Consider the following 17,705-nt stretch of genomic DNA (forward strand, 5'->3'; position numbering starts at 1 on the left):
GTGTAAGATTTTACTTTTCTCTACATTGAATTTCATTTTGTTAGATAGGACCCAGTGTTCAAGTCTAGGCTTCTCTCTCTCTTAATTTCTCCAATCTTCCTCTCCTTTTCCTTTCTCCAGTCTTTTTTCTTTTTCTATGACTTATCTTTCCCTCTCTACCTCTATCTCGCCTATCAAACAGAAGGATTAGGGGGGATACAGTAGCTGTCTTCCAGTACTTGAGGGATTGTCACATAGAAGAGGGGATTCATTTATTCTCTAGGTCACCTGGGGATAGGACAGGAAGTAGTGAGTGAAAACTTGTCAAAGAGAGATCCAAACTAGAAGTAAGGAGAAATTTTCTGACAATGAGAGCAATTAATCAGTGCTATAGCTTGCCTCTTGTCTCTGTGAGTGCTGCATTAATGGAGGTTTTCAAAAAACAGACTGGATGACTATTTGACTGGGTTGGTATAAGGCTCCTGCTTGCTCAGGGAGTTGAACTAGAAGACTTCCAAGGGCCCTTCCAGCCTTATGATTCTATGAAAAAGTTATATGAAAGCATATGTCTGTTATTAACCTTTAGTACAGTGTTTTTCAACCTTGCCAAATCTAAGATGTGCAGACTTCAACTCCCAGAATTCCCTAGCCAGACTTGCTGGCTGGGGAATTCTGGGAGTTGAAGTCCACATGTCATAGAATTGCTAAGGTTGAGAAACACTGCTTTAGTAACAAGCATAGTTATTCATCCTTTTTCAAAAGGAACAATTCCCAGCAGGAAACAAGTAAACCAAATCTGATCAGAATCTGATCAGAACCAGTTTAGGATCACCTCAGGTATTTGTTATTTGCTTTCAGGTTCTTTAATTGCTTTGAAATCTGGGCAGATGTTGTAATGGCTCTTTTCAAGGCTGCAGGTTGCACACCAGAGATAGTGACTGTCCTCTGTATCCCCATTTGATTGAAACTTCTCTGCTTTTCCACCGCTTTGATTTTGGAACCTTTTGTCAATATTTGCAGCTTCCTCCCTCTTTATCGGCAAAATCCAGTTGGTCAGTGCACCTCCCTGCAATATATAAAGTTTCTCTTTTCATGATCATTATTTGTGCGGTATCAGGATACAGTCTGGTCATCTAAGAAACTGCTTCCCTCTTTGGAAGAAGCAGAAGGTGATATTTACAAGTAGTCCTGTTAAATCTGACAAGCAGGTAAGTCTGTAGAATTTTTAAAAAGATCATTATTTTCCAGAGAATTAGAAGATTATATTTAGGAAAAGGACTAGAATTTTTTGTTTTTTTCTAGCCTGTTAGTCCTATTCCAGGCTAGATATATGTAAAGAGACAACAATCTCTTCAGCCAAAATACTAAACTTATTTATTAATTTAATAAATTCTGTATGCCCGTCCAACTCACTCTCAGTGACTCCAGGCAGCTTATGACCATTGCAGCATCCCCACAGTCATGTGATCAAAATTCAGATACTTGGCAACTGGCATGTATTTATGATCGTTGCATGTCCTGGGGTCATGTGATCACATTTTTGGGACCTTCTGACGAGCAAATTCAATGGGGAAACTTGATTCACTTAACAACTGTGTGACTAACTTAACAGCTCCAGTGATTCATAACAACTGTGGCAAGAAACGTCGCAAAATAGAGCAAAACTCACTTAACTGTCTTGCTTAATAACAGAAATGTTGGGCTCAGTTGTGGTCATAAATTGAGGATTATGTGTACTGCGACCAAATTCAAGATTGGAAATGCCCAAAGCTGATTAACCTTTCAGTTGGTTGAACAACTCTGGCAGGAAAAGGGAATGTCAGAGAAATCTAGATTTTTATGTATGAAAGGTCTACAGTGGTAGAAAGCTCAGTTTTTCAATGATTTTCTCCATTGTGGAAATTATTTCGTTTAATTTTATTTTTGTGTTGTGTGCCACCCAGGGATGGCTGGCTGGCTGGCTATATCAAGAAAAAAAAATTAAAAAAATATTTATTTGACAAATTTATTATTTGACTGATTATGATCTGTACAATCAACTATTTAAACAATATCACAAATACAAAAATCTGAAGAAATAAATATAAGCAATCTTGAGGGAGAAAAACATCCACCTAAAGATAATGTAACCATTATATACAGCCTCAGCCTGGGCTCCCCATGGTTTTTGGGAAAACCATTTTCAGAGTCTTCTGAAAGGCTAATGGGGTTTTGGGATTTGGGAATGTTTCCAACAGAAGTTCAGTTTTATGCCTCAGTAAAAAAAAGAAAAAAAATCTGGAAATTTGTTCAGATGTTGAAAAGTAAAGAGCACTGCCCAAAACTATGGAGGTCTAGAAATAGGCTGGTCTCAGATGGAAAATCCTGTCCCATACTAAACTAAGAAAAATGGCTGTGTATGTGTGTTTGTGAGAGAGATTCAGCTGTATATTTGGATGATTTAAAGCAGGATTGGAGCAGGAAAAATGTTGATTTGTGGTGATTTTACATTGTTATTTATTACAGTTATATCTTAAACATAATTCACAATATAGGGATTGGTACACCAAGTTCCAGAAAGGGATTTTGGAATAAGTTAAAAAGATAAAATATGTAACAGAAACAACATGTAACACAAACAATACAAGGGTGGGTTCTACTTACCTTTACTACCAGTTTGCAATGGGGCCGCGCATGCGCAGAAGCTTCCTGATGACGTTGGGGTCAGTGGGCTGAGCCTCCCGCCAGTTTTACTACTGGTTCTATAGAACCGGTCCGAACCAGGGACAACCCACCACTGAAACAATATATAACAAAACTGCATTGGTAACCCTAGAGAAGATCTACTAGCAATTCTGTGTCAAAACTGTCCATTCGCTGAGCAAGGGGATCGGTAATCAGGAGCTCTAAGCAGTTCTTCTGTAATCTTGGAGATACATCATGGAGAAAGGCAAAGGTGACTAAGTCACTCCCGGATCACCATTGGTGTCCTCATCACAGTAAATCAATGATGAATTGGGATTAGGTGGGTTTATGCAGTAAGAGGAATAATCTCATATTGGTTGCAACTTTTTCCAGATCCACCGACTCGTCCTACTGTTGCAATGCCTTGTCTGCTATGCCCGTGCTATCTCCTCCTCCTCTTTCCACTGGCTTCCAGTTCTGCTTCTAATGGGGACACAGTGGTCATAACCAGCAGTGGCCCCATTAAGGGGAAGCAGTTCCTGGCTGGCCTTGGATCTGTGACAGCCTATCTAGGCATCCGTTATGCTGAGCCTCCCCTGGGGAAGTTGCGTTTCCAGAAACCTCTTCCACATCAGCCATGGAAGCAAACACTGGAAGCCACCAGCTTTGGCAATTCCTGTTCTCAATCTATTTACTACGAAGACACTGCAGCAATGGTGTGGAATCCTAAAACACCATTGTCAGAAGATTGCCTTTCCCTCAACATCTGGGTGCCATACCCACAACCTTCTTCACCAGTACCTATTTTTTTCTGGATACACTCAGGTGGGTATTCAGGTGCCACGTCTTCTCTGAACTTGTTCAATGGGGCATCCTTGGCTGCTGCTGAGAACGTAATTGTGGTCACCATCAATTATCGCTTGGGAGCCCTGGGCTTTCTGTACTTGCCACCAGCTGCTCCAGGGAACCTAGGCTTATGGGACCAACAGCTGGCCCTGAAGTGGGTAAAAGAGAATGCAGCTGCCTTTGGGGGAGATCCTTCTCGGGTGACCATTTTTGGCCACAGTGCTGGAGGATCTTCTGTGCATTTCCATCTTCTCGCACCAAAAAGCCAGGACCTTTTTGCCCAAGCGGTGATCCAGAGTGGAACAGCCAATGCCTTCTGGGCTTGGAGGTCTCCTGAGGAAGCCAAACGATTATCGCTGAAATTCGTTCATTTGCTAGGTTGCTCCGAGGACAATAATACCAGCATAGGGCATTGTCTGCAAACAAAAAGTGTTTCTGAACTTATTCAGCAACAAGGCTCTCTGTTCTTGAACAATGACTGCCTTCTGAATTTTCCGTTCAGGCCAACCATAGATGGGGATTCTTTGCTTGGTGATCCAGAAAAGCTCATGGAGGAGGGACAAATTCAAGTCAAACCTGTCCTCATAGGAAAAGTCTCTGATGAAGGGAGCACATTTATCCACGATCTTTTTTCTGACATCAAGGAAAGTCTCATCAATCAGGAGCAGCTTCTGAAAGGGATAAGAATGTTGGTGCCAAGTGCAACTGAAGATGTTGTTCAAACTATTGCACTAAGATACAGTGAAGGACATCAAGGCCCAGCCCAATACCGCTCCGCTCTGTCCAACCTCTTTACAGATTTGGCCATTGCATGCCCAATGATTGAAGCTGCAGGAAATATCAGGAAAACTGGGAGTCTTGTATATGCCTATTTATTCACACATCACCCTTCAAGCTCATCTTGGCCTCAATGGACTGGACCACATCATGATGCTGAGATTGCTTATATTTTTGGAACCCTTGAATCGGTGTTTCCTGTCAATCAAACGTACACAGAGGCTGAAGCCAGACTGAGCCATAAAATGATGCACTACTGGGCAGAGTTTGCCAGAACTGGGTAAGTGGTTCACTTTATAATTTATATTTATATTTATAAATATATATTTATATTTTATATTTATAATTTTTATTTTAAATCCAAAGAAAGCCTTTCCATTCAACAAATGCACTTTATATCTAAAGTAACTCTGCCATAAAGTAATGCATACTATTCCTTTGTGTATGTTTACAGGTCACATAATTAATACAGATAACAATAACAACAACAACAACAACAATAACAATAACAATAATAATAATAATAATAATAATAATTTGGAATCAGCAAAAATATTTGTACATTTTTGAAAGCAAACATGTAAAAATGGAAAACAGTTCTAACAGCAAATGGGGAGAACATTGGTGAAGTCAACATCAGAAGAGGAATCTTCCAAGGGGACTCACTTCCGCCACTACTGTTCAACATCACATTAATTCCACTGACAATAATCCTACAAAACACAAAACTGGGATACCAAATCTCAAGCCAGCATGGCAAGATAAACCATCTGCTGTACTTGGACGATTTAAAAATGTATACAAAGAGCCCCACTGAACTTGAATCAATACTCAACACAGTTCAATTGTTCAGCAGCGACATCAGAATGAACTTTGGACTTGAAAAATGTGCCATATTATCCATGCAGCGAGGAAAAATGGAAAAAATAGAAGGAAAGAACTAGGAAATGGAAGCATTGTGAAAGCATTAACAAAGGATGACTGTTCCAAATACTTAGGCATATTGGAAGCAGATAACATCTTGAATGGAAAAGTCAGAGTCAATGCAAAAGGAATTCATCAGGAGGGTCTGCAAAATATTAAAATCAAAACTGAATGCTGGAAACATAATTAAAGCCATTAATATTTACTGTGAAAATATTTACAGACCCTTCGCATCCTGGACATAAACTGTTTCAACTCCTACCCTCAAAACGATGCTATAGAGCACTGCACACCAGAACAACTAGACATAAGAACAGTTTTTTCCCGAATGCCATCACTCTGCTAAACAAATAATTCCCTCAATACTGTCAGACTATTTACTAAGTCTGCACTACTATTAATCTTCTTATCTTTCCCACCACTCATCTCCTTCCACTTATGACTGTATGATTGTAATTTTGTTGCTTGTATCCTTACGATTTATATTGGTATTGTTTCCTGATTGCTTATTTGTACCCTATGACTATCATTAAGTGTTGTACCTTATGATTCTTGATGAACGTATATTTTCTTTTATGTACACTGAGAGCATATGCACCAAGACAAGAAGAGACAAAGAAGAAAAGCAAAGTTTCAATGACTATGTGAACCAAAGTACAGAAAAATTGCTGCAGGCCATGAAAATGGAGAACATTATTAAAACAACAGAAACAAAGGCAGAATATAAGGAAAAACAGCTAGATGACAGATTAAATGGATGGAAAAACAAAGCTTTGCATGGACAGCACTTGAAAAACACTGAAGGAAAATGTGATAACAACTTGACATGGGCAAGGCTTAAGATGGGAACCATCAAGAAAGAAATGGAAGGTTTAATCTCGCTGCTCAAGAACAAGCACTACAAACTAATGCCATGAAAGCATGGCAGACCCGCGATCCCCTTCCCGATTCCAAACATGGGGTGTGCAGAGACAAAAAAAAGTGCACCGTGTTTCAAGCGGCAGATCTGGCCAGGAGGAAAGAGAAGTTGAATCTGCTGAGAAGGAGTATGGGGGCGCGTGGCTCTGCAATGTGCAGAAATACACTTTCAGGCGGCAGCGCTACAATCTCCTCCCTGAATCCAAAGCACTTCCCAGTTCCCCACTGCACATTGCAGGGGAACTGGCTGCCACCTGAAGCACGACTCTTGAGAATTGCATTGGGGAATCTGGGCAGCGATGGCTGGAAAGGAGGAACGTTTCCCTTTAGGGGCTCCCATTCAGCTCGGCTTGGCTCCTGGGCGCAGAGAGGGCTTAGGCAGCGGCGGCTCCTCACATTGCTGGGGAGTGAAGTCCGTGCGGCCAGAGGGGTAACCAGCCACAAATCGTGGCACCCGCCTTGTTCCCCAAAGCTGCAGGGCAGATTCCCCCCCCCCGACCGTCCCGAAGAGGTTTGTTCCTCAGGCTGTGCTCTGTCCCTCCCCACAGAGCATGAGAGGGGTCTCTTTGGGGGAAAGCGAGTAGTCCCTGCACCTCTCACTTGCAGGAGGAGGAGGAGGGCGGCGCCACCTTAAATGCTGGTAGGCAGAGGTAAAATACTTTTTTCCTTGTTTTCCTCCCCCAAAATTAAGGTGCATCTTATACTCCGGTGTGTCTTATACACTAAAAAATACGGTAGGGCTTATTTTGGGGGTTGGATTTATATTGGGCATACATGTAAAAATCAAGCTAAAGCTTATTTTTGGGATAGGTCTTATTTTCAGAGAAACACGGTATATGCCAGTTGCCAAGACCCCAAATTTTGATCACATGACCATGGGAATGCTGCAACAGATGTAAGTGCGTGGACCAGTTGTAAGTCAATTTTTTCAGTGCCATTGTAAACTTGAATGGATGTTAAATGAATGGTTGTAAGTCAACCTATAAATCAACTGTCCTAGTTGATTTCAAAGATTTATGAGGAGTTGACCTGGGTTTGGATCAGGGGTGAAATCCAGCAGGTTCTGACAGTTCTGGAGAACCGGTTGTGGAAATTTTGAGTAGTTCGGAGAACTGGCAAATACCACCTCTGGCTGGTCCCAGAGTGGGGTGGGAATGGAGATTTTGCAGTATCCTTCCCCTGCCATGCCCACCAAGCCACGCCCACAGAACCAGTAGTAAAAAAATTTGAATTTCACCACTGGTTTGGATCAGCAGCCCTGCCCCCCTTCACAAACTCTGTGTCAGGATTCCAAGTAACAGACCCAACGAAATCTAAACTTTTGAGACCTGGAGTTTGCTCAAAATAAGAAATTAGGAATGCCATATTGGCAAAGCTGGTGAAAACCCAACTTTGAAGGACCTGAGCTTTTCCCCACCCAAATCAAAACTCAAAGTTCTTGTCCCCAGGTCACACATCCATCACATGGTCCAATCAGGTCACAGTCCTCCTGCGGCTGTCTTTGGTCCATGCCAGGGGTGTAATCTACTTACCTTCTGCACTGGTTTGGAAGTGCACGCGCCACGTGGACCCTCTGCACATGCGCAAACCCTTTTGCACATGTGCAGAGGGTAAAAAACAGGTTACTTCCTGGTTAAAACTAGGAAGTAACGATGACTGGGCGGGTGGGCGGAGCCTTGTGCTGCCATCGCTACCGGTTCTCTGAACCACCCGCCGCCATCGCTACTGGTTCAGCCGAACCAGTCCGAACCAGTAGCATTTCACCCCTGGTCCATGCCTTCCAAACACCTGGTGGGGATCTCCTTGGCTTCCACGGGAAAGAATATTACTTTGGCTTTCCTCCAGTTATTGCTATCTACCCCCCCTCACATTCCCACAGCTGTAGCCGGCCTTGCTGTGGCAGCCCTGAAGATTTCCAAAATGGTTTCAGGGCTGACACTCTTGTGAAGACAGTAGATGAGATCTCTAGAGTGAACTCTAGAGATATTGAACTTCGTCTGCTATGACTGAGCAGCCATATCAAAAGCCAGATTCTGAACTGTCAGGGAATTGTGCAGCCGGTGTCCAAGTGAAGTCATAGACACTGACACAAACTTGTAGTTTTATATAAATAAATATATTTAATAACTATACATACAGCAAACACATTGGTCAGGCAAACCGGAGCACCATATGGTAAATCACAGGGCACACAGAAGGAAAAGGGGGAGGAGGGGGGAAGGGAAACTCCCCCACCACACCCACGGCAACCAATCACAGTGCAGATTGCCTTACGCAGGAGCCAGCACTCTTCAACCAATCAACCACAACTGTGTGTTCTGGCTCACTGCACAACCACACTGCTCCAGCTACTAAATTTAAATACCCTAACATGAACTGTCTTGTGAATGTAGTGCATGTTTGTAAACATATTATGAAGTGTCCCTTTAAGGAAACTGCTGGTATAGGCGAGGGAGTCAATGAAGAAGCTTCCAGACCAGAGTTTATAACCTCAGCAACTTTAAGACGTGTGTGTCAGGCCTGGAAGCCATCTTTTGCATTGGACCTTCAGGCCTACCACATTTAGTGCTGTGGGAAACTGGGAGGGAGGGGGGATTGTATGGAGCTGGGGAGATATATAGTCAAAATAACATTCCTTTCTCCGGGAGTCAAGGACATCCTGCCCTGCACCTGGAGGGGTGTGACTGGGAGGCATCTCCAGTTGGGACAATGTATTAATTGGGCCATATGATGGACATGTAGGTGTTGGGCAGGGATTTGGATTTTCATTTGGGTGGGGGAAACCTGGAAGCTTTCAGATTCAGGTTTTCCCAGATGTGCCAATATGACATCTCTAAAAAATGGAACTTTGAGGAACTTTGAGCCTCAGAGTCTTCTTTCATTGGGGGTGTTACTTGGAACCCTGACAGTGTGGACTTCAACTCCCAGAATTCCCCAGGTAACCATGCTGGCTAGGGGAATTCTGGGAGTTGAAGTTCACACATCTTTAAATTGCTGAGATTGAGAAGCACTACTCCAGACCCTGACATTCCATCCCATTGAGTTTTAGTTAATAGAAGTTCATTGCAACTTCCAATGGTTGTTAAGCGACCAGTCATAAGTTGAGGATATATACCTCGTACCAGTTGTAGATCTGTGTAGTGAGTAGTTTGAAGAAAGTAGTGAAGCAAAGTTCTTCCTCTTTGGCTCTGGGCCAAAGAGTTAAAGTTAAAACTATTTATGAAGTTAAAACTGTTCATAACCAGAAGCTGATCATGGATCGTGTTGGACTGAGGGAGGAGGTGGGGATCAGTGATGAAATCCAATTTTTTTTTACTACCAGTTCTGTGGGCATGGCTTGCTGAGTGTGGTATGGCTTGGTGGGTGTGGTTTGGTGGGCGTGGCAGGGGAAGGATACTGCAAAATCTCCATTCCCACCCCACTCCAGGGGAAAGATATTGCAAAATCTCCATTCTCACCCCACTCTGCGGCCAGACAGAGGTGGTATTTGCCAGTTCTCTGAACTACTCAAAATTTCCACTGCCAATTCTCTGAAATTGCTCAAAATTTCTGCTACCGGTTCCCCAGAACCTGTCAGAATCTGCTGGATTTCACCCAGGGGTGAAATGTAAAATTTGTTACTACCGGTTCTGTGGGCGTGGCTTGGTGGGGCGGGGGGTAATGTGACTGGGTGGGCATGGTTAACTTTTTTCTTTTTTTAACTTTTCAAAGCATTTTTTCTAATGCTTTGAAAAGCCTCTGCCAATCAGGCAACTCAGCTGGGATCGTCAGAGACTTTTCAAAGCATTTTTTTACCACCTCTTCGGCCAAGAGGTTGCAGAAAAAAATGCTTTAAAAAGCCTCTGATGATCCCAGCTGAGCCGTGCAATCATCAGAGGCTTTTTTTTTTTTTAATGTTAAAAGCATTTTTTCGTGGGAAGAGGTTATAGAAAAAATGCTTTTAAAAGTAAAAAAAAAAAGCCTTTGATGATCGTGCGGCTCAGGTGGGAATGGGGGGGGGGGGCGCGCAGGGATTTTTGCTACCGGTTCTCCGAACCACCCGCTGCCATCGCTACCGGATCAAGCGATCCGGTCCGAACTGGGAGCATTTCACCCCTGATTTCACCCCTGGTGGGGATGCCCTTTAAAGTCTCCTGCCGGTTGGTGACTTGGATTCTTCCTTATTATATTTAAAAGCCTGCATGAACCCTGTTGCCAAGTCTCCAACCAGCAGGGGGCACTAAAGGCTATCCTCACCCCTTCCTCAAGTCCCCTTTGGGAGTTTCTCTTGGGTGTAGTTTCTCAGATCAAGTCTCTTTGGAAAATCCGTATCCTTTTCTTCCTCCATAGGAATCCTGATGGGTTGGTGGCCACCAAGGATGAGTGGCCACTCTATAATGCCACAGAGCAGAATTTCTTCGTTCTTAATAGTGAGTCATCCAGGGAAACAGAGAAAGAACCTATCCACCGCTGCGGTTTTCTAAAGAAGCATTTGTCAAAGTCTGAACACCCACGTAAGTTTGGCTATTTGTCCTGCCTTTATTTATTTATTTATTTATTAATTTAATTTGTATACCGCCCTTCTCCCAGAAGGGACTCAGGGCGGTGAACAGCCAAAATTAAAAAAACATACAAATGCAAAAGTTAAGATAATTAAAAGAATTAAATCATTGGCTACCCAAATTTAAAACCCCAAATCCATAAAATTTAAAATCCCAATTAAAAACCATTTAGGCTAGGCCGGCTTGATGAAATAAAAACGTCTTCAGGGCTTTACGGAAGGTCCGGAGGTCCGGGATCAATCGTATTCCAGGAGGCAGCTCATTCCACAGGGCGGGTGCCCCCACAGAGAAGGCTCGCCCCCTGGGGGCCGCCAGCCGACATTGCCTGACCGACGGCACCCCGAGGAGGCCCTCTCTGTGAGAGCGTATTGGCCGGTGGGAGGTTATCGGTAGCAGCAGGCGGTCTCGCAAATACCCTGGCCCTAAGCCATGGAGCGCTTTAAAGATGAGAACCAACACCTTAAAGCGCACCCGGAAGACCACCGGGAGCCAATGCAGCTCGCGCAGGAGAGGTGTTATGTGGGAGCGCCACGTCGCTCCCATAATCACCCGCGCGGCCGCATTCTGCACCAGCTGGAGCCTCCGGGTGCTCCTCAGGGGGAGCCCCATGTAGAGAGCGTTACAGTAGTCCAGGCGTGACGTAACCAAGGCATGAGTGACTGTGCACAAGGAGTCCCGATCCAGAAAGGGGCGCAACTGGCGTATCAGGCGAACCTGATAAAAAGCCCCCCTGGCCACGGCCGTCATATGCTCTTCTAAAGACAGCCGTGTGTCCAGGAGGACGCCCAAGTTGCGAGCCCCCTCTGTGGGGGTCAGTGACTCGCCCCCAATAGCCAGAGATGGCACCAGCTGGCTATACCGGGACGCCGGCATCCACAGCCACTCGGTCTTGGAAGGGTTAAGCCGAAGCCTGTTCCTCCCCATCCAGACCCGCACGGCCTCCAGACACTGGGACATCACTTCGAGGGCATCATTGGGGTGGTCTGGGGTGGAAATGTACAGCTGAGTGTCATCAGCGTACAGATGGCATCGCACCCCAAAACCACGGATGATCTCACCCAGCGGCTTCACATAAATGTTGAACAGGAGCGGCGAGAGGACAGACCCTTGCGGCACCCCGCAAGCAAGGCGCCTCGAGGTCGACCTCTGCCCCCCTGCCAACACAGACTGCGACCGGTCAGAGAGATAGGAGGAGAACCACCGCAACACGGTGCCTCCCACCCCCAGTCCCTCCAGCCAGCGCAGCATGATACCATGGTCGATGGTATCAAAAGCCGCTGAGAGGTCTAACAGGACCAGAACAGAGGAACAACCCCTGTCCCGAGCCCTCCAGAGATCATCCACCAATGCGACCAATGCCGTCTCCGTGCATTGGAGCTTTGAATGGGAATAGTAGCTGACGAAAAAGATATTTCTAAAAATCTTATTTATATTTATTTTTTGCAAGATCAAATTTAAAGGTCAATCATCTGACTCACAGAGCGATCTCTAAAAATCTTTTTAAATTATTTTTGCTCACTTTTTTGCAGGGGCTGAAAAAACATAATTTTATTTTGTAATAGGCACACATGCCAGAGGTGGCACGCAGCGCCCTCTCTGTGGGCACTCAAGCTGTCGCCCCAGTTCAGCTCCGCCGTGCATGCGCCCATGTCTCCCACCAGCCAGCTGGTCTTTGGGTCTCTACTGAGCATGTGTTGTGGCCCGTCAGCGGCCTGTGCAGCTAGTAGCTGATTCAGACAGCGAGGAGGCTGGTGTGGTGCTGCGCCAGCAACCTGTGCAGCTGGCACTTGAGTCGGACAATGAGGAGGCTGGAGAAGATGTGGTGCCAGAGGCGGGGATTCAGCCAGGGCCTTCAGAACCTCCAGAAGCTCCGACGAAGAGGAGGAGCCTCTTCTTGATGCACAGGTGCGCAGAGCTGCCAAAAAGCAGGAGTGGCTCCTCAGGAGGAGGTCTCCTCGAGAGTAAGACTTGGGGCTAATGGGCTACTCCCTTAGCCTATTTAAGGAGGAACGCCGACTGAAGCAATTTGCAGGGAACATCTTCGTTCACATACCTTCATGTCTTGTCTTGCTTATCTTATCAGCTTCCTGCAAATTGCTTCTGGGCATTCTGCCAACCACAGTAAGCTTTCAGTATTATTCTTTGAATTCTTGGCGGCTGTTAATGCAGTTAATTAACAGCCGTTGTTGTAAAAAACTGGTTTATTTAGTAAACTAAGGTTTGAACGGACTTTGTGTGTGCTGCGTTCTTTGGGGTCCGTAGCTGGGGCAGAACAGCATGCGTGGGGGGCGTGGCATGTATGGAGGGGCCGCGCATGCATGCGTGGGGGGTGGGGGCATGTGTGTGTGGGCATGTATGCACTCACAGGGGGCAGGGTATGTGCCTGGAGACCACGCGTGCATTGCATTTTGGGGGTTTGGGTGCGCACTTTGGGCACTCGGTCCGGAAAAGGTTAGCCATCACTGCCCTAGTTGCTCACATAAAGATAACAGCAATAATAATAATAATAATAATAATAATAATAATAATAATAATAATAAGTCCCAGAATATCTGCATCACCCCTTGAACACCATTGGCATTGACAAAATCCCCATCAGTCAATTGCAAAAGGCAGCTTTACTTGGAACAGCTTACATCCTGCAACAATACCTTTAACACCATCAAACAATATCTGTTTCTCCCAGCTCTTTGGGAAGGACTGAATAGATGGACAAAAAATGTCAAATCCATTCTAAATATCTGGCTGACAGTGTGACGGAGCAATAGGTTTGTCATATATTTAATAAATATATATTATTTTGTGAATGCATGTATTCCTCAGAATCCAACTTCTAGATTGAAGGCCAAATATGGCCTTTTCAGGCTTGTGCCTCGGTATGCATATTCCCCAATGAGACAAACCGAGACAGGAAGATCATTTTACTACAATTTATTAGAATATTCAGATAAAAGGGATTCCTCTCATTCAAAGAGGGAACCCTAAACTTTAGCTTACACCCCCTTTTATAGTTAACATAACAAAGAAATCTGAAAGAGGAAAGTTGATTGGACAGGATAATAGCATACATGTTTATTAAAATGAGGTCCGAAGGGGCATGAATTGTAAGGAGAAAGGTTGCTTAGGGTTGGCAGAAGAGATAAGCCAGACCCCAAGTTGTACTAACAAACTTTTCTTATCAGGAGCTAGTCTCCAGCTCGTTTATCAGTTTAGGAATGTAAAAAGCTAATAAATCTGAACATCACTTTAAAAGAAAGAATATAAATCAGATTAAAATACAAAGTAACTGTAATAGGAAATGTAAGGTCCCAAAATGTATTTGAGTCACCAGAATGTCAAAAAGAGGGACTCAAGATGAGGCTTGCAAAAAGAAGCAGATTTTATTTATGGCCAAAAACAAAATACTGGGTGGGACTATATCCAGAACATAAAGATACAATGCATTTGAGGAGATAGCCACCCATTGGGGAAGATATGGCATCCTTTTTATACCCTCAGAGACATCAGTTTAGTACCCAATTCTGGCCTCCTAGTTTAGGTTTGTGTATTCCTTGTTGCCCTGCAAAGGAATAGAAGCCTCCCAATTAGCGTTATCTCTTCCTTGAGCATTCCTTTGTTCTCCCAATTGCTCATTTGGCCCCCTGGCCTGCAGGGAACAGATCAAAGGTGTAAGTTAGGGCTGAAGTGTAAATTATCTCCCGGATGATGTCTGAAGTTCCAACTGAGATAGGTACTATGCTCTTAGATGGCACGAGAAAAACAGGAAGAAGACTGATATGGGTTCAGATCAAATGACAGGAACATATGTTTGACAAATACCAGATACATTACAGAGGCCTAATAACAGAATATGTTTGTTATAGGAGATCCAAATATAAAGGCATAATATATGTGATACAAATACAAAGGCATATTTGTGTTACAGATATAAAGGTACAATATAGTGTGTTATACAAATACAAAGGCTATATATGTATTACAGGAACCTGATGGTTACAGAATAACAAGTTTCTACTAATTCTAGTATACCAGTATATTATACTCTAGTATTATTTATTATATCCTTATCATTGTTTCCCTTCATTAACAAATTACAAAACCCATGTCATTTGCCCAGTGGTGAAATCCAATTTTTTTTTACTACCGTTTCTCTGGGCGTGGCTTGGTGGGTGTGGTGTGGCTTGGTGGGTGTGGCAGGGGAAGGATATTGCAAAATCTCCATTCCCACCCCACTCCAGGGAAAGGATATTGCAAAATCCCCATTCCCTCCCCACTCCTGGGGGAAGGATGTTGCAAAATCTCCATTCCCACCCCACTCTGGGGCCAGACAGAGGTGGTATTTGCCGGTTCTCTCAACTACTCAAAATTTCCGCTACCGGTTCTCCAGAACCTGTCCGAACCTGCTGGATTTCACCCCTCAAGATTCGGATTCTTTAGAGATAAGACGTCCACCTTACCTTAATATTTCATTTTTCTTTGTTCTGCAGATAAGTGCGAAGGTGATTCTGTTTCATCAGGCTAGACAGAAGACAGGAGGTAAGAATTCAATGCTTAACAGCTGTCAATCAGAATCAATTTGGATAATTTCAAAAGGGGGTAGACTTTTTTTTCTAAATAGTGGTTTTCCATCGGTTTTCCAAACAAGTGGCACTTTTGTGGCTCAGCCTCGCTGTGTGGAGTGGAAGCTCTCCAAGCTGGTGCCAATGGCCTTTTGTGGAAGAGGAAGCTGGAGGATCTCTCTCAGCATAAACAAATGCAGACCTTGGACATAAAGAATAAATGAATGAGCCATTAAGAATAACTTGTAGAAAAGATTACACAGTGCTGAGGAAGAGGAAGCAGGAGGGGAAATCTGTGCAGCAAATGAGCATTTCAGATGAGAATTGTTTAATAGACAAATGGAGACATAAGGACGGGGGTGGGCTGCTGGGGGTTCGCAGGGGTTCGGGAGAACCTCTAGCTAAGATTCTGTGCAGTTCGGAGAACCCCCAAATCCCACTCCTGGCTGGCCCTGACCACCCTGCCCCTCCCCTCCCAGGAGTCCCCATATGGCCCGTTTTGGATGCAGGTAAGTGCAGGACGCACGCAGAGGCTCAGGGTGGGCAAAAAAGTGCCTACTGGAAGTTTGGGAAAGCTGGAAACGGGCGCGTTTCTGGCCTCCAGAGGGCCTCCAGACCCTGGGGATGTTGTTTTCGCCCTCCCGGAGGCTCGAAGAAAGCCTCCAGAGCCCAGGGAGGGCAAAAAACACCCCCACCACCACCATCATGGTGCAGGAAGCTGACTAGGCCACACCCACCATGGCCACGCCGACCCAGCAACCAGGCAGAGAACCCCTTGCTTAAATTTTTGAAGCCGACCCCTGCATAAGGAATGTGTCCTTGTAGCTCATAGCGGCTTGTGATAAATTTTGTCAGACCATTCCGATGGGCAACCCTGAATTTTAAGATGCAAATATTTCTTCTAAGACCATTGTCCTGTTCAGATAACAGAAGGGCAGGCAATAACTTGAGATCAGTTATATTATTACTTATCAATATGTACGCTTGCATATAAATCCCCCTCCATTTTGAAATGTATAAATATGAGCGCATCTACAAAAGTTCTTCCCACTATTTTCTGAGGGAATTTCTGGAGGGAATTTCTCCAGTGCGCACTGTTGACTGTAAACACTGCAGCAATCCTTGATTACTTGCTTTGGGTCCTGCATTTTGATTCCACAAACCTCACCTTGTTTAGCGTATGATGGGAACACAGAGACCACTTTGGATGGACTTATTAAGATGAAGATGAAGACGCCAGGCTAGACATCAGGAGGCTGTGAGTTCTAATCCTGCCTTAGCCATGAAAGCCAGCAGGGTGACCTTGAGCCAATCACTTTTTCTCAGCTCAATTCACCCTCACAAGGTTGCTGTTGTGGGAAAAATTGGAGAAAGGTGTGTTGAATATGCTTGCTGCTTTGAGTTATTAGTAAAATAATAAGGTAGGATATAAATAAATCAATCCCTGTTATTCTACTTTACTACACAGAAGAGCATCCTGGAATCTCTGCTTTGCCTGTGTCTTGAACTGGCCTACCATGAAGGGCTGCCACTTAGGTTGAACCCCTTTGAAAATGGCTTCCACATCTTAAAGGCGCCATTTGAAGACCTGATCTAGTTATGTTGGCTTCAAAATAGCATTTATGTGTTTGTTTGTTTCTCTCAGGAACCAATCAAGACTTTTCTTAAAAACCTAGGGAAATGATGACAAGATGTGCCAGAGAACCTTCCAGAAGGATCCATTGTTCTTTTAGGTGGGAACTTGGAAGAAGAATAAGGAGTCAACTAAAAATTCACATAATCTTTGCTGTAAAATAATAAACTGTTAGGAGTAATATGTTATCTCTTAATAAATAACTTTTTTAAATAAAATACTGTCAGAATTCTTTGGATAACAATCCTGTTGTATGGAAAAGCAAAATAAAACAAACAGGAATTCTGATTGCCAAACTCACATGTCTTTTTCATAGGACTGAACTCTTTAAATCTAATAAATGGACAGATTGTGTATTGTAATCCAATTTAATCTAATATATCCCAGTATGGAGAAACCAGTTTAGGCAAGATACCTAAATTAGCATGTGAGCCATTTAATTAGAGATGTTTCCTCATGTGCTAAAAAACAGTTTCGATCTCAGATTCTAGCAGTTACTAGAATCCACATGTCCTGATTTGGAAATGTAGATCCATTTGTTGCCCAAGCAGCAGAAGTTCATAACATTAAGAGTTGGGTTTTTCAAAGATTTCCTCATAGCAACTACTTCCTGAAACCACCTACATTATCTTCCCATACCCCAAACTCCCAATGTTTCTCTTGAAAGTTATTTTGGGAAGACCCATCTCCATTCTTTTTGCTTTCAATCTGGATTCCATGGATGATATTGTCAAATATAATAAAAGACACAAGTGTTAGAATAGCCCAAGGAGCAGGCTGAACATTTTCTGCTCCTACAAGAGGACAGAAAAGTCACACATAACAATGTTTTAAAAGATAGAAATGGCTACATGAATGATTTGC

The 17,705-nt window shown here is 43.9% G+C and overlaps 1 protein-coding gene across 1 annotated transcript; it reads left to right on the forward strand.

Moving 5' to 3' along the window:
• Positions 1-1,065: 1,065 nt before the first annotated feature.
• Positions 1,066-17,011, forward strand: LOC139312144 (cholinesterase-like). Its single transcript, XM_070936699.1, has 5 exons — positions 1,066-1,187; positions 3,037-4,546; positions 10,438-10,601; positions 15,137-15,185; positions 16,854-17,011. The coding sequence occupies exons 2-4, from the start codon at positions 3,063-3,065 to the stop codon at positions 15,169-15,171; spliced, it is 1,683 nt and encodes a 560-aa protein (XP_070792800.1). The 5' UTR covers positions 1,066-1,187; positions 3,037-3,062; the 3' UTR covers positions 15,172-15,185; positions 16,854-17,011.
• The last annotated feature ends 694 nt before the right edge of the window (positions 17,012-17,705 follow it).

The sequence above is a fragment of the Pituophis catenifer genome, unplaced genomic scaffold (assembly GCF_029215685.1).
Source record: "Pituophis catenifer annectens isolate HBS135680 unplaced genomic scaffold, rPitCat1.0.hap2 SCAF_2, whole genome shotgun sequence".
Taxonomy (NCBI): Eukaryota; Metazoa; Chordata; class Lepidosauria; order Squamata; family Colubridae; genus Pituophis; species Pituophis catenifer.

What these genes read in the sequence shown, in the direction of transcription:
- LOC139312144 (XM_070936699.1), top strand. Translation starts at nt 3,063, where the DNA reads ATGCCTTGTCTGCTATGCCCGTGCTATCTCCTCCTCCTCTTTCCACTG. An exon ending in GCAGAGTTTGCCAGAACTGG is followed by an intron (nt 4,547 to 10,437) that starts GTAAGTGGTTCA and finishes CTTCCTCCATAG; the next exon opens with GAATCCTGATGGGTTGGTGG. An exon ending in GTCAAAGTCTGAACACCCAC is followed by an intron (nt 10,602 to 15,136) that starts GTAAGTTTGGCT and finishes TTTGTTCTGCAG; the next exon opens with ATAAGTGCGAAGGTGATTCT.